The sequence below is a fragment of the Mixophyes fleayi genome, chromosome 2 (genome assembly GCF_038048845.1).
Source record: "Mixophyes fleayi isolate aMixFle1 chromosome 2, aMixFle1.hap1, whole genome shotgun sequence".
NCBI classification, from domain to species: Eukaryota; Metazoa; Chordata; class Amphibia; order Anura; family Limnodynastidae; genus Mixophyes; species Mixophyes fleayi.
Window position 1 is genome coordinate 124,246,280 of NC_134403.1, and position 14,029 is coordinate 124,260,308.

Sequence of the window (14,029 nt, forward strand, 5' to 3'; positions counted from 1 at the left end):
CCCCTGCCCATCGTGTCCAATGGGAAAGACGGCCCTGCACATGCTAAACAAATACAGGCTTGTCCCACATGGGTTAGAGAGATTTTCAGGTACACATTGCAGAAGTGTAAGAGTAGACCTAGTTCCCATAATAACAATTAATGCTAGCATATCTTATGTGTCAACATCTTATTGGCAAAGGGAGGAGTAAGGCTACCAAAACAGTACTTTGATATCCATTAGTGAGTGCTGCATGTTCACAACACATTCTGTCCTATCTGATTATTTACCGGAACCCGGGACTGTTTAATCCAATCTAGGATTTTCTTCAACACAACGAAATGTCTACAGAACAATTTTTTTCCGATCCCGATAAATGAATACATCATTTTACAACAGGTATAGTAGTTACTGCCTATATCATGTTCTATGTGATGAGACAATATTTTTCAGAATATTGCATGGGAGAGGGGTAACAAACTTTCTGTAACTTAATGTAACTGTTGCCCTGTAATATTATTGAATCAGGTTTATTCTACCATTAATTAACCAGTAAATTGCAGAGCAGTCTGGTGGACGTCATTTAACAGAAACTGCAAAATCAAAGGCTGCAAACCACTGTTAATCATCTCAGATGGTGAATGTTGTAAGAGGCATATGGGTTGTGAAAAAGTGTGAAGATTCCTCTATCTATTTTAGACACCTGACATGATTTGACAGCTTTAAATTTTACCAAACATACATGAATATGATTAAATTAATCTAGAGACAGAAAGATTTTCAAAAATGTTATGAAAATATGTCCTAAACTACCTGATGTGTTATATCCTTCAAATATATATATATATGTATATATGAATTACTTGATGGCTCTGTGTATGAGTCAACTACAGAATTTGTGTGGGCTTATATATAATATTTTAAATGCTGCAGAACAAACATGGGGGTAAATGTAATGAGTGCTGATTTCTGCTAGTCGACTAAAATCGTCAATTTAAATTTAAAGCGGCAATGACTTTAAAGGCATTGTTTTACCTTTAAACCAGCAGTTTAGTAAATATACCCCTAGGTCTCATCCTATACATTTATGGGAGCGCATGTTTTGCCTTTAGGTTGCACTTCGGTGGAGAAGCACATTTCTTTTTTTTTTCAAAATAAAAATAATAATAATAATAAAATTTTTATTCGTTTTCAAAGAAGAGAAAGGTATGGATACAAAATAAAGAAAGGGGACACATAGGGGTCAAGAAACAAAACAACAAGGGAAGCACAGTGCATCACAATAATATAAATGAAACAACATACTTTTTCAATAAAGCAAAATACCACAGAGAGAGTATATAGTTAAGAGCAATAGTTAAACCACTGATAGGACATGAAGTGCAAAGTATAGGATAAGAAAGGGGGAAAACAGGGGGAGGGGGATGTCACTGTCTATTATTATGGATCCTGTAAAGGAGGGGTGACCCTGTAGTACTCTGTCCAAAGGTTCCAAGTGCATTCAAATTTATTAGGAGTATGGTGAAGGGTATTAGAAATACATTCCAAACAGTAAATCTGCCAGGTCAATTAATTATGGAGAGAATGGGAGGTGGCTCTGGATTCTTCCAAAATAGGGCAATTTGACATCTTGTGGCACTGACAATATGAGTAATCAACTTTTAAGTATGTTTAGAAACATCTGGGACACGGCAGGGTACTAAAGAAAAGGATAGAGAGTTGGGACTGGTAACGTCGTGATGGAAGCAATCAAGTGGTGTATTTCCCTCTAGAAGGGGATTCATTTTGGACAATGCCACCAAAATATGAGACAGAATGCTGACGAAGAGGCAAGGAATTCTGAAATATGAGATGAAGCTTAGGAGGATTGAGATACCAGTGGTGAAAAATCTTACTAGCATTCTCGCTAATCTTTATGCAAATTGATGTTTTGAAAATGTGAAGTTTAATGGTCAGGGTCGAACGTCTCCCCCATATCCTGGGGCTGTTGGTATTGTAAAATGAAGCGGTAGAAGGTGAAAATTAGACCTCGAGTTGAGGACCTTTATATGCAAAAAGAAACCAGTGAACGGAGTTGGTGGATGTCAGGTTGGGAATGAAGAACAGTATCATATATATGACGGATTTGTAAGTATTGATAAAAACAAGAGGAGGGGATACAGAGTCTCATCTGAAAATCAGTAAATGTTGGGAATTATTGAGTGGAAGCTAAGTTGTTGAGGAACTTCATGTTGTATCCACTCTGGAAACTAAGATGGGGTTGGCCTAGTGAAAATGCTAGGGTGGGGATGGTCTAGACAAAGGTGGTCTATGTGGTTTGAGCCATAGTAAGGACGAGGTCCAATAAGAGTTGGAAATGTCGGCTTCAAGGTCAACCCAAATTCTCACATTGTAGGGTGAATGTAAAAGGATGTATTGAGTGAGATGTGTGTCTCTGTAATATTTAAGGAAATGAAGGACACAAAGTCCACCCTCTTGAATGAGTTTGGAGTGCAGTCATTCAGATTCTATGGGGCATATTCAAATGTTTGTTTTCCGCTCTGCGAAAAAACTATTACCGTTAATACGGTAATAGTTAGCTGGAATTCCAGCGAGTAAATTACCGTATTAACGTTTTTTCCGCGCACAATTACAGTAATAACGGTAATCGTGCACGGACCGCGAGATTCTTTGCGTTTCCGCCAAGAATTGAATATGCCCCAATGTTTTCTTTTCGACCAAATGAACTTGTTGGCCAGTTGTTGGAGTATTTTGAAAGTGTTTGTGGGCATCTTAAGGGAAGTGTCTGAAATTGATACAAAAGACATGATAAAACATTAATTTTAAGAGACGTGATTCTGCCCATCCAAGATATGGTTAGTTTGTCCTATTTAGTAAGGACAAACTTAATAGTTGTCCCCTCCTTTGGCCTCTATCACGCTGTCCCCTCTCCTCTGCCACGCTCCCTCTCACTCTGTCCCCTATGCCGTGGGCAGCCAGACAAAAAACAAACAAAACATAAACTTACCAATACGCGCGTCACCGGGACCCAGCATTCTCCCTCTCTCTTACGCAGCTTGGCACCCCTGGGAGCCGCGGCGCACACTTTGGGAACCGCTGCCGTGTGTACTTTCTGGCACTTATTATGGACATGCCCAGTTGTTCAATCATTTTGGTGTAATATATGGGATCACATCTCCTCTACACTCTTCCTATGTGCCCCAAGATATGTTTGTTTGGTATTACATTAGATGAGAATTTAGACAAGCCACTCTTCAAATATATATTTATATTGTCCTCCCTTGCCAAGTTGGTCCTTGCTAGGGTTTGGATGGCGACAGAGGCTCTCAGTGTTGATCATTGGACTATTTAAATTACTGAGATATGTAGGCATGGACAGTTTATGTACGGTAGTAGAAAGGCCTTACACAAGTATCATAAAATCTGGCACCACTGGTATGAGTCTCAATTTGCTGTCCTCCCCAGGGGCGCACAGAAGATTTTTAAGGGGAGGTTTCCCCTCCACCGAAAAAAATAAAATAAAAGCGAGAAGCTGCCGTGCATGCGCATGCGCAGCAGCTCCGTTTAGGCAGCACTGTACTATACAGCAGTCGGGGCGCTGTCAAAGAAGCATCCGCGGCGGTGCTGTATACAATACTGCACCGCCGCGGACGCTTCTTTGACAGCGCCGCGGCTGCTATATAGTACAGTGCCAATATGTAGGCACTTCTTTAACAGAGGGGAGGGGTTTCTGGAGACCCAGAAATTCCCCATGCGTGCTCCCCTGCTCCCCTTCCAAGATGATATGGTTTGATGTGTATGGTGAACCACCGGTTATGATATTAGTAACAGCCCTGCGCAGCTTTAGCTTTGGTTTCAGTTTTAGTTATAACCTCATTTATTTAGGTAGCTTGCGGAGTGTAGTTCACTGTAAACTTTTATCAATGAAAATACTTAATCTTATTACACTCAATTAATATATTTGTCTGTTATACGTAAAAAGCACAATAACTTTTAGAATACTTATCCTGGAATTGGGTATGTATGTTTTGTTATGTAATTTGTTTTGATGTACTATCCCTTTAAAATCTAAAAAATAAAAACACTTTATTCACTTACAGTGATATTTTGTGTTCCGCAGAGCCCTCTCTTATACCAATAATATAAGGTATTTTTGATGGCAAAAGGTTAAATAATAAGTGCAAATATCAAAAGAGAGAGCAGTCAGCCCTGACGCATGCCATTTGTAATGTCATAAAAAGAGAACTTAAAACTATTTGTAGAGGCCATAGGGTTAAAGTAAAGAGACATTAAGCATCTGAGAAATGGAGCCCTCATACCACTAAAGTCTGCCGCATATAAGGCCAGGCCACCCCGTCAAATGCCTTTTCCGCGTTGAGGGCCACCATTACAGCAGGGAGTGTATGTTTGTTTGATACATAAATCAGATCTATAGTGCATCTGGTCATGATGTACAAGAGAAGCAATCACACAATTCAACTTATTGACCAAATTATTAGCGAACAATTTCAGATCCACGTTCAATAAGTAAATAGGTCGGTATTTGATACAACAGTGGAGATCCCGACCAGGCTTAGGGATAACAACAATATTCGTGCAAGTGAATCTTTTATAGTAGATGGCAGTGAATCCATCAAAGCCCGGCGCAGAAACATTTTTAATTTAAGTTTGTTTAATGTCTTCAACTGAAAATATCTCTGTTTAGAAAGTCAAATTGTACAGAAGAGAGATTAGGAAGATGCAACAAATCGAAGAATGCTTGGCTTTTGTGTTTAATAGCAGGGTTTGTGATGTGTGGCTTAAGATTACATAATGAGGCATAAAAGTCCTTCTGAGCAAGGTGTCTGTCTACCCAATCTCCCCATTCGCAGAAACCATGTGTTTCCAAATCTGCAATGCGCTTATTTTTTATCCATTTTCTATCCAAAATTAGACTAAAAAGTACTCCGTGTATTGTGGCCTTATGGGCTTCCCTGAGGACCAATGGTGATACATTCGGGGAGGTGCTAATAGAGACACATTCCTGAATGGATTCATTGATAGATGTTACTTGTTCTTGCTTAATGAAGAGGGTATTATCTAAATGCCATTTTGGAGGTGAAGATGAGGAGCTATGGAGACTGGCTTCAATCAGACTTGAAACGTGGCCAGACCACGTAATTGGGGACATCTCAGAATGAGTTAGATTCTGAGTGGTCAAATGATCAATTAAAATGATCCGGGTGTGGATGTTGTGTGGGGCAGAAAAGTGTGTAAATTGTTTACTAGAACAATTCAGCAAATGTCAAGCATCATGAAGGTTGTAAGATTTAAGCAGTGTCATAAGCCATTTAAAATCTCAAAATAAGGGATGAAGGAAGGAAGACATGGAGAAGTGATTGACCCTGGGATTGATTGTTGTATTACAGTCCCATCCCATGATAATGCAAAACTGAGCCAGTTGGGACAGTTGGGGGAAAAAGTTGAAAAAGACACTTGTCAGGCTACGGAGAGCGCTGAGGATTCAAAATGCTCAGAAAACACTAACTGGTATTAGCGCCATTGAACTAGGAAGTGCGGAAACTAACGTAAACCCTGGTGTTCACCAGGGACCCCCGCAAGGAGGTTTGGGCTTAGCTGCAAAGGGTACGCAGGTCGCAGTCCTCCTAGACAGTTACCAGAGTAGTGATAGGGAGTGGTCAGAAAGGTCCAGGTCAAAACCAAATAGGAACAGGCTGTACCAAAGGGAGATCCACAGAGAAGTCAGGCCAAGGGCACAAGGATAGAACAAATAGCGAAATACAGAAGAATGGTCGACAAGCTGGGTCACAACAGAGGCAAACAGGCACAATCCAGAAGAGAAATTAGAGGAAGCCGGTTCAGAACCATAACAGGAGCAGGAGACCTGATACTCTGGCCCTTAATGGCGCCAGAGCAGGTTTTAAATAGAGGCAGCCGAGTTGTGATAAGAGGAGAAAAGGGGCGGACAGGCACGCTGACCGCCGAAGCAAAGAAGCATCCCGTTGCTAGGCAAAGGTACTAGTCAGTGCGCATGCGCCCGACGGCTCGAGGACAGAACTATCAAGCGGCCGTCCCCACTTCACAGAGGAATAGTAGTGATGGCACATGACAGCACTCTGTCCTGCACTAGAAGCATAAACTGAGGAAATCGTTAGCTTCAAAGGTCCAAAGGATCCCACTAAAATAATATAACAGCCCTGGGGGTCCACCACCGAGGAGTCAATAATGAAAGGGAGTTTATTATGAATAAGAATGGCAGTACCCCTCTGTTTACTATTGGTAGAAGCATACTAAGCCTTGAGGTAAGTTTTACACGGCAATTGTGCATGAGGGATTCTATCAATAGATTAGCATTTAAAGTATTGTTGGGCCATTAACATTAAGAGAGAGGTTTTTAAAATTCATGGAGGATCAGAGTACCAGGGAAGGTCATAAGAGACTTCAGAGGGGAAAAAGGATAGGTAAGAGAGGAAGACAGGGCTCCCGGCAGGAAAACGAGTCCAGATAAAAAATAAATGGTATAACATCGGTACCAAAAATTAGGGGGGTGAGTCTGACTTCCAACTAGGGAAGATAAACATCATAGTAGATTGACAACAAGCGCAGGGTAGCAAAAGAGTGCATGAGAAAACACTACAATGAGGTGCATGAGCCCATATAGTGTTAAGAAAACATGAAAAAATTAGAAAAGCGAGTAAGAGCAAATTAATCAAATTAACAACAATAGACAGTAATAACAGAGAAAATAAAATAAAACTGTATATAGCAAATAGCAGGAGTCCTTGCCATGTGCAGAGACTGTGGGGAGACAGTCACTTCCTATAAATAAGCTGTACAAATCCCCTTGGAGAGGAACTCACCCAAGTTTGCCTAATAAGCAATAGTAGGGTGCCTCTTCAGCTGAATCGCTGAAGGATGCAGTCAGGGTACTCCGTGTATGGCAAGGGCAAGATGGCTGTTGACTCTGCCCAGAGACTGGCGGTGATTCATCATGGAGTGGTTGAAGAGGAAGCCAAATGCACTGCGCTCAGCATTACCCGAATGGGTAGTAATGGCCACTACGACATCCCAGCTCCTGGGCAGCTTGTCCAGTACCGCAGGGGAAGTCAGCTCCAAAAGCGCTGAGAAGAGAACCAGACTGCCAGGAACTCCGTTTCAGATAATGCCAAAGAACTGACAAACTCAAGGCAGGGACTGACGGGTAGCCTGTTCTGCATCTTGATTGAACAGCGCAGCTGGAGCACATCGTATTGAATTGAGACAGAGTGCTCTATTGGGGCCAGGTGACGACAGGCTCTGATGGAAGACATTCAGCTTTGTGGCTTCATGCGTTGCAGTTAGAGGTGCCCCTGGAGAGTCGGCACTGAGGGGCCAGAGCACCCCTGCCCCTGGTAGTCCTAACGAGCGACAAAGTTAGGCTGCAGAGTCTCGGTTAAAGTAGTGGTTCTAAATTGGTAGGAGGTTGGACTTTCGATGTGATGTTTACACCTTTGCAGTGTGGCACACTTCTAGTTTACAGATATTCCTAAGTGCAAAAAGAGATTTTTACAACTACGCATGTGCAGTAGAAAAACTTACATCTCAGTTTGTCCTTGATCTGAGACATATCTCTCACTTGTGCCTCCCTACACTTACAGAGGCAGAGTGCGGCAAGTAGTAGGTGGGCAATCATAGGCATAGTGCAATAAGGATGTGTTAACTCACCTTACTATGCTGATGGCGAAGTAAGCATATGAGGCGTATCTGTTGTTGCTGCTTTCCCATTGGTGTAAGATGTCCACTAATGATGATGATTGCATACTTTTCCAAATAACATGTATCTGCTATGAGCCACGACTCGCTGTGCCCATCTGCTTGCATCCTGGCTCTCTCCATGGTGACTGGGGTGTCATTGCCGGTTTCGCCCTGGCCATTGCTAGGGCAACGGTCGGGAGGCTCAGCTGTTGAACCGCCGTGTCCAGGCAGGAGGGGCAGCCGGGCACATGCACAAATAGGTTTAAATTAATTATTAGCCTCCTGGGGCTTATTTCTCCCTGCTGTGCCTCCCTGTTTTTGATTGTTTCTTCCTTGTATTTAAGGCAGGCAGGGCTGCCGGTTATAGAGTTCACTGCCTGTGTAGTTGCTGACCTGCTCTGTCTTCTGACATTTGTGATTGATCTCCTGTTGTGACCTTGCCTTAACTTTTGGACCTTGCCTGATTGCCTGTAGCTCCGACCTTTGGTCTGAATATTGGACTTCGCCATTTTGCTTGTGACCCTGACCTTTGCTAAGATATTGGACCTTGTAAGTGCAATCACATAAGGAGTTTGGGTGAAGACACCATATGATATCTACCACTAAATAATTTAGGCACACATATATTCTGTATCTGGTGAGTGGATTCACATAAGAAGAAAGGATTGAAGTTCATCTCACATTTACTATACAACGTCATTTATTGTTACTGTATTACACTATGTTGTGTTTTTATATTTTTTATGCCATGTCATCACTTATTGGAGGAAGGATCTGAATGAAGTGATCCTTACACCCACCTCCAAATTTAAGTATTTTTTCCAAATTTATTATCACCTATATATGTTGTTAAGAAGAACAGATTAGTCTCTGTACCTAATTACCTATGTGATTACAGCCAACAGCGCTGAAACTATCCTATATTTATTCTATTTATTGTACTTAACATTGTACTTAACATTAGGAATATTGTGTGATTCCTATAGGTGTGTTTAGCAGCAGTGGGGTATTAGCGCAATCCACCTCTTCTTACACAACACTTTAAGATACTGGACCTGCTTGCTTGCTGCCTGCCCCGACCTCTGGGCTGTACCCTGACCTTCCTGTTAGCTACGAACCAGCGACCTAGTCCTGTCCCCGGTTTCCCACCTCCAGTCTTCCAGTTTCTCTACCCGCTGCCATGGTTATTCTGATAAGCCTCTACTACCATAGAGATAAGCCATGGGGGCATCCGAGTAGCTGCAAATGTATAAAGTTCTACAGGAAAGGCAGCTGCTAAAGGTGAAGACCTCTACTAGTCCGGTTCTAAAGGCTTATCAATAACCGCGGTCCTAACAGTATCTTAAGATGTGTGTTTCTTGGGATACAAAGTAAAATACAAGTGTAAATTGCATCCAACTCTACATGACTCCCTTTTATCCACAAGACAGACCATCTTGGCTAACAGGGGAAAAATGAGGTCCCATGTTATTACAACATGTTCTTTTACCTGCATTGCATTTGTGATTGGTTTAACTTTAACATAATACAAATATAATACGTAACGTGAAAAGAGTTTCAGCCAAACTGGTATATTTATTATATAGTAAAATGACTAGTGTCTCTTATATGGCTATGCTAGCAATTCAAATCTAAGTATTTTTAGTTTTTCTTATGCTAAAAGGTATGGATGAGCAGGGCCGCCATCAGGGGGGTACGGCCAGTACTGCTGTGATGGGCCCGGACAGACTAGGAGGCCCGGATAGACCTCTCCGTCTGTCTGGACTCCCTGGACTGTCCGGGCCCCGCAGTCTCCGACCATGATGCCCCCTTTTTTCCTTACCTTCTACGCGATGCTGCAGCTCTGCCTCCCAGACTCTGATAGGCTGGGAGTGTGGCGCAGTGATGTCATCACCGTGCACCACACTCCCAGTGTATCAGTGACCGGGAGGCAGAGCTGCAGCATCGCGGAGGAGAAGGTAAGTTAATTAGGTTGTTTTTGTTTTCGATTTATGGGGGGGAGGGAGAGCCCGGGGAACCATAACTGTGGAGGGAGGGGAGGAATCAGGGAGAGCCTGGGGGACCTGATCTGTGGGGGGAGGGAGTGGGGGGAGAGGGGGACCTTAATTGGGTTCTGGGGGGGAGAGAGAAGGGGACCTTAACTGTGATTGGGTGGGACAGGGGGACTTTAACTGTGATTGGTTGGGGAGGGGTACATTAACATTGGGGGGGAGGGGGACATTAACTGTGGGTGGGGGCATTAACTGTGGGGGGGAGAGGTGGACATTAACTCTGGGGGGGAGAGGGGGACATTAACTCTGGGGGGGAGGGGGGGACATTAACTCTGGGGGAGACGAGGACATTAACTGTGGGGGGAGAGAGGGGGACATTTACTGTGATTGCGGGGAGGTTAGAGGGGGACATTTACTTTGGGGGAGGGGAACATTTACTGTGATGAGGAGTCGGGGGGAATGTACTATGATGAGGGATAGGGGGCGCATGTATGATGAAGATGGGCGGGTGCACATGTATGGTGAGGGGGCACATGTATGGGGAGGGAGGCCCTGTCAGATTAATTAGTACTGGACCCAGGGGGGGGGGGGGGCGCCAGATTAATTAGTACTGGGCCCCACAGTTTCTGATGGCAGCCCTGTGGATGAGTAATGATTGTCTTACTTCATTTGGCTTGGAGGTCGTTAGTAGTAGTTGTTAAACTACATTCAATCTGTTTCTTTGGCACCCTGCTTACAGACCTACATGGACTAAAATATCTCCAGGTGCTGTAATCTGGAGAATAATGGAAGCTGAGGGTCCTGGAGGGAAATGTGATGAGCAATTCCAGGGGGTAAATTTATCAAGCTGCGGGTTTGAAAAAGTGGAGATGTTGTCTATAGCAACAATCAGATTCTAGTTATCTTTTATTTAGTACATTCTTCAAAATGACAGCTTGAATGTGATTGGTTGCTATAGGCAACATCTCCACTTTTTCAAACCCGCAGCTTGTTAAATTTACCCCCAGGAATAAAAAGATGTGTGTCAATGACACAGTTTTACTTGCTGACATGAAAGAGGCTTTCTATCTATAATTACTCTGCCAAGTGTCCTCTTTTAAGGTTATGTGCACACCTTTGTTTTCATCAAGCCTTTTTACTGTTTTTGAGATTTAATGGGTGAAAACATGCAGTTAGTAGTTATTAGTCAATGAATTTCCTTACAATGCACATAGATTTTTTTTATTGTCAATTATTGCGTATTTCCGTTTTCTAAACTGAGTCTATAGGGATGTTTGAAATGTTGATGAAAAAAAATATATAAAACATGAAAAATCAGTCCAAACATTTATGTGCTATTCTTCCAGCTATCTGCTTCATTATATGCTTTTCATGTGTTAAAAAGACACATTTAAAACACGAGTGTGCACATAACCTTCTAGGTTACATATAACTTACCTTATGTTAGTGAAGAAATAAACAATAACAGGTGGTCCATACAAGTACATGGTGTGCATGTTATATTGTAATAAGTGATGTTATATGAGACATATGTATGTGGCTATAATTAAATACTCTGTTACAAAATTCTATTTACGAAAGTCTTTTTTCTCCACCAGGATAATAACAATGGACAATGTTTCTGAATATGCTATCAACACCACTTTTATGTTCAGCACTGTGCAAACAACAAACTGTACACACGCTCTAGTAGACAATGTGATAAAAGTGTACTTTCTACCTGTTATGTACAGCATCATCTTCATAATTGGATTTCCAGGAAATATTATCGCAATTTCAATATATGTTATGAAGATGAGGCCATGGAGGACCAGTATTATCATTTTGCTGAACTTGGCCATCACAGACCTCATGCACCTCAGCAGCCTCCCTTTCTTGGTTTACAATTATGCAAATCAGGAGCGCTGGACTCTTGGGGACTTTATGTGCAAGCTGATTCGCCTTGCTTTTCATTTTAACCTCTATGGCAGCATTCTCTTCCTCACTTGCTTCAGTATCTTTCGCTACTTTGTAATTGTGCATCCAATGAAATTTCACTCTATCCACAAAAAGAGGTGGGCAGTTATAGCTTGTGCAACTGTGTGGATAATTGCACTGATCGAAGTCCTCCCAATGATTATCCTCATGACAAAGGTACAAGACACTACGGGTTGCATGGACTTTGCGGTGTCTCTTGAGACATACAATGTTCGCTGGTATAATGCCTGTCTCACTTCCATAGGATTTGCATTACCATTAGTAGTAGTGACTCTCTCTTATACTTCCATCAACTGCAGCCTTGCAAATGGACCATATACAAATGATGTTTATAAGAAGAAGGCCCGTAGACTTGTTGTCATTCTGTTGGTTGTTTTTTATGCTTGTTTTTTACCTTTACATATTTTTAGAGCTATTCGGATAGAAACTCGACTGTATCCAGTAGGCTGTCTGTATGAAAAACACATCCATGCGGTATATATAGCATCTAGACCAATAGCTTCACTCAATACATTTGGTAATTTGTTACTTTATGTTGCTGTGGGGGGGAATTTCCAGCAGGCTATTCAGGCTGTTTATAAATCCAACCCCTATAAGCCGCAGCCATAAATCAGATGAGTCTTATATATGATATTATGAATACCCTCCTGTAAACTATAAGGATAGTAGAGTTTATGACCATAGAAAGACACAAATAAATATGTAATCAGTTATAGCAGGGAATATCATATACCCCATAATACACAAGTCAAGTGATGACATCATAATGTGACTATACAAATATCGTTTACAGGAATTTATATATTCATTTATTAACATTTATTAATATTTATATATATTAATGAAACCACAAAGTTAAACATATGTCTGCACATCAGTACAGCTATGCTATAATTGTAAGAAAACTGCTATACACTTTCAGTATAGTCTATGCCTTTAAGGAAAAAATCAGCTTTTAGACTCAAAAATATAACATAATTTCCTACACCCACATGAGGGTGCGTTGAAAAGAGTTTAAAAAAAACCGAAAATGGTCATCTTATCTATTATCAATACGATATAATAGTGTATCTTTTAGTTTAGTAATTTGCACAAACCAACTAAAACTCCAAATCTAATTAACTAGTGGAATTAATAAAGTAATCTCAACAATAGGATAATTTCTAACAAAAACACAGCACAAACCAATGTCACAAGTTCCCAATAATTCCATTGCATAACTATCCTTTAAAATTGTCACAAGATTCTTTGTAAGGGACATGCTGCTATGAAAGGGAAAACCAATATAATCTTTAGTTAATATCATAGTACCATGTTTGTACTTGAAATAAGAGGTGATTACTGTGTACAAAACAAAATCTGAAAGATAAACTACAATCATGAGTCTTGTTTAGTCACCAGTGACATATATCCGATACCAGTGCTAATTACATTTGTACAACACGTTGTTAAGATTTGGTCATGGAAAAGGTGTATCCTTAAAACAAATTTTCTGAGCAGCAGATGGACAAGTTCTCCTTATACCTGATAAGTCTCACATAAAAATGTACATGAATTGGACATAACTATGTCCTATTGACTATATGTCAGGGATAAATGCTATATCACTACATCCCTGAGCGTCCATTTAGCCTTCCCCATTAAATTACTGTATGTTTCACCTGAACTGTCCAAGGTTGGTCAGTACTGCTTTACTTCTACCATTTTTGTCCCCAGGTATTGTGTCATTCTATGCAGAATATGAAATATTGTCTATTGTATTTATGAAATATTATTTATTGTTAAAAGAGAAGAATCAGATTTTGAAATTAAATTGGGCCTGATGCAAAATGAGTGCTATGTGCATGCTCACAAAGATAATGCACCTATGTGCACACATGTAAAACTGGGCACATCTCACACTTGCTGGAAGGGAAGGAGAGGTCTAATGTACAATACGTGTGTGATCATGTGCTTCTCAGGCAGATCAGGGCAGAGATGTATATACGCCTGTCAGGAGACATTTTTTTGCATCTGCTAGAGGGCAGCTGCAAATACATGCTGATGATGATAATGGTCAACCTGCACTAGGTAGTAGTTTCTGATAGGATGTCGCTCATACAATGTTAGATGCTTTCTGCATTGATTTTTCATATATTATAGGATCTTTTGGATATATTTTTTAAAAATATTTTTTTGCTACTTTAATTCATAGGTGAGAAGGAGTGTTATATGTGCTGTACATATATCAAGCTCAATAGTGAATTAGCCATTAAACCAAATGTTAACAATCTTTTCTTGTGCTAGCGACATAAGTCTGATGTAAACCTGCTGGAGATGCATCTTGAGATGCCTACGCAAATTTTTAG

At 41.1% G+C, this 14,029-nt stretch overlaps 1 protein-coding gene across 1 annotated transcript; it reads left to right on the forward strand.

Moving 5' to 3' along the window:
- Positions 1-228: 228 nt before the first annotated feature.
- Positions 229-12,677, forward strand: OXGR1 (oxoglutarate receptor 1). The gene is made up of 2 exons (XM_075198046.1): positions 229-378; positions 11,303-12,677. Exons 1-2 carry the CDS (start codon positions 356-358, stop codon positions 12,288-12,290), a joined length of 1,011 nt encoding a protein of 336 aa, XP_075054147.1. The 5' UTR covers positions 229-355; the 3' UTR covers positions 12,291-12,677.
- The last annotated feature ends 1,352 nt before the right edge of the window (positions 12,678-14,029 follow it).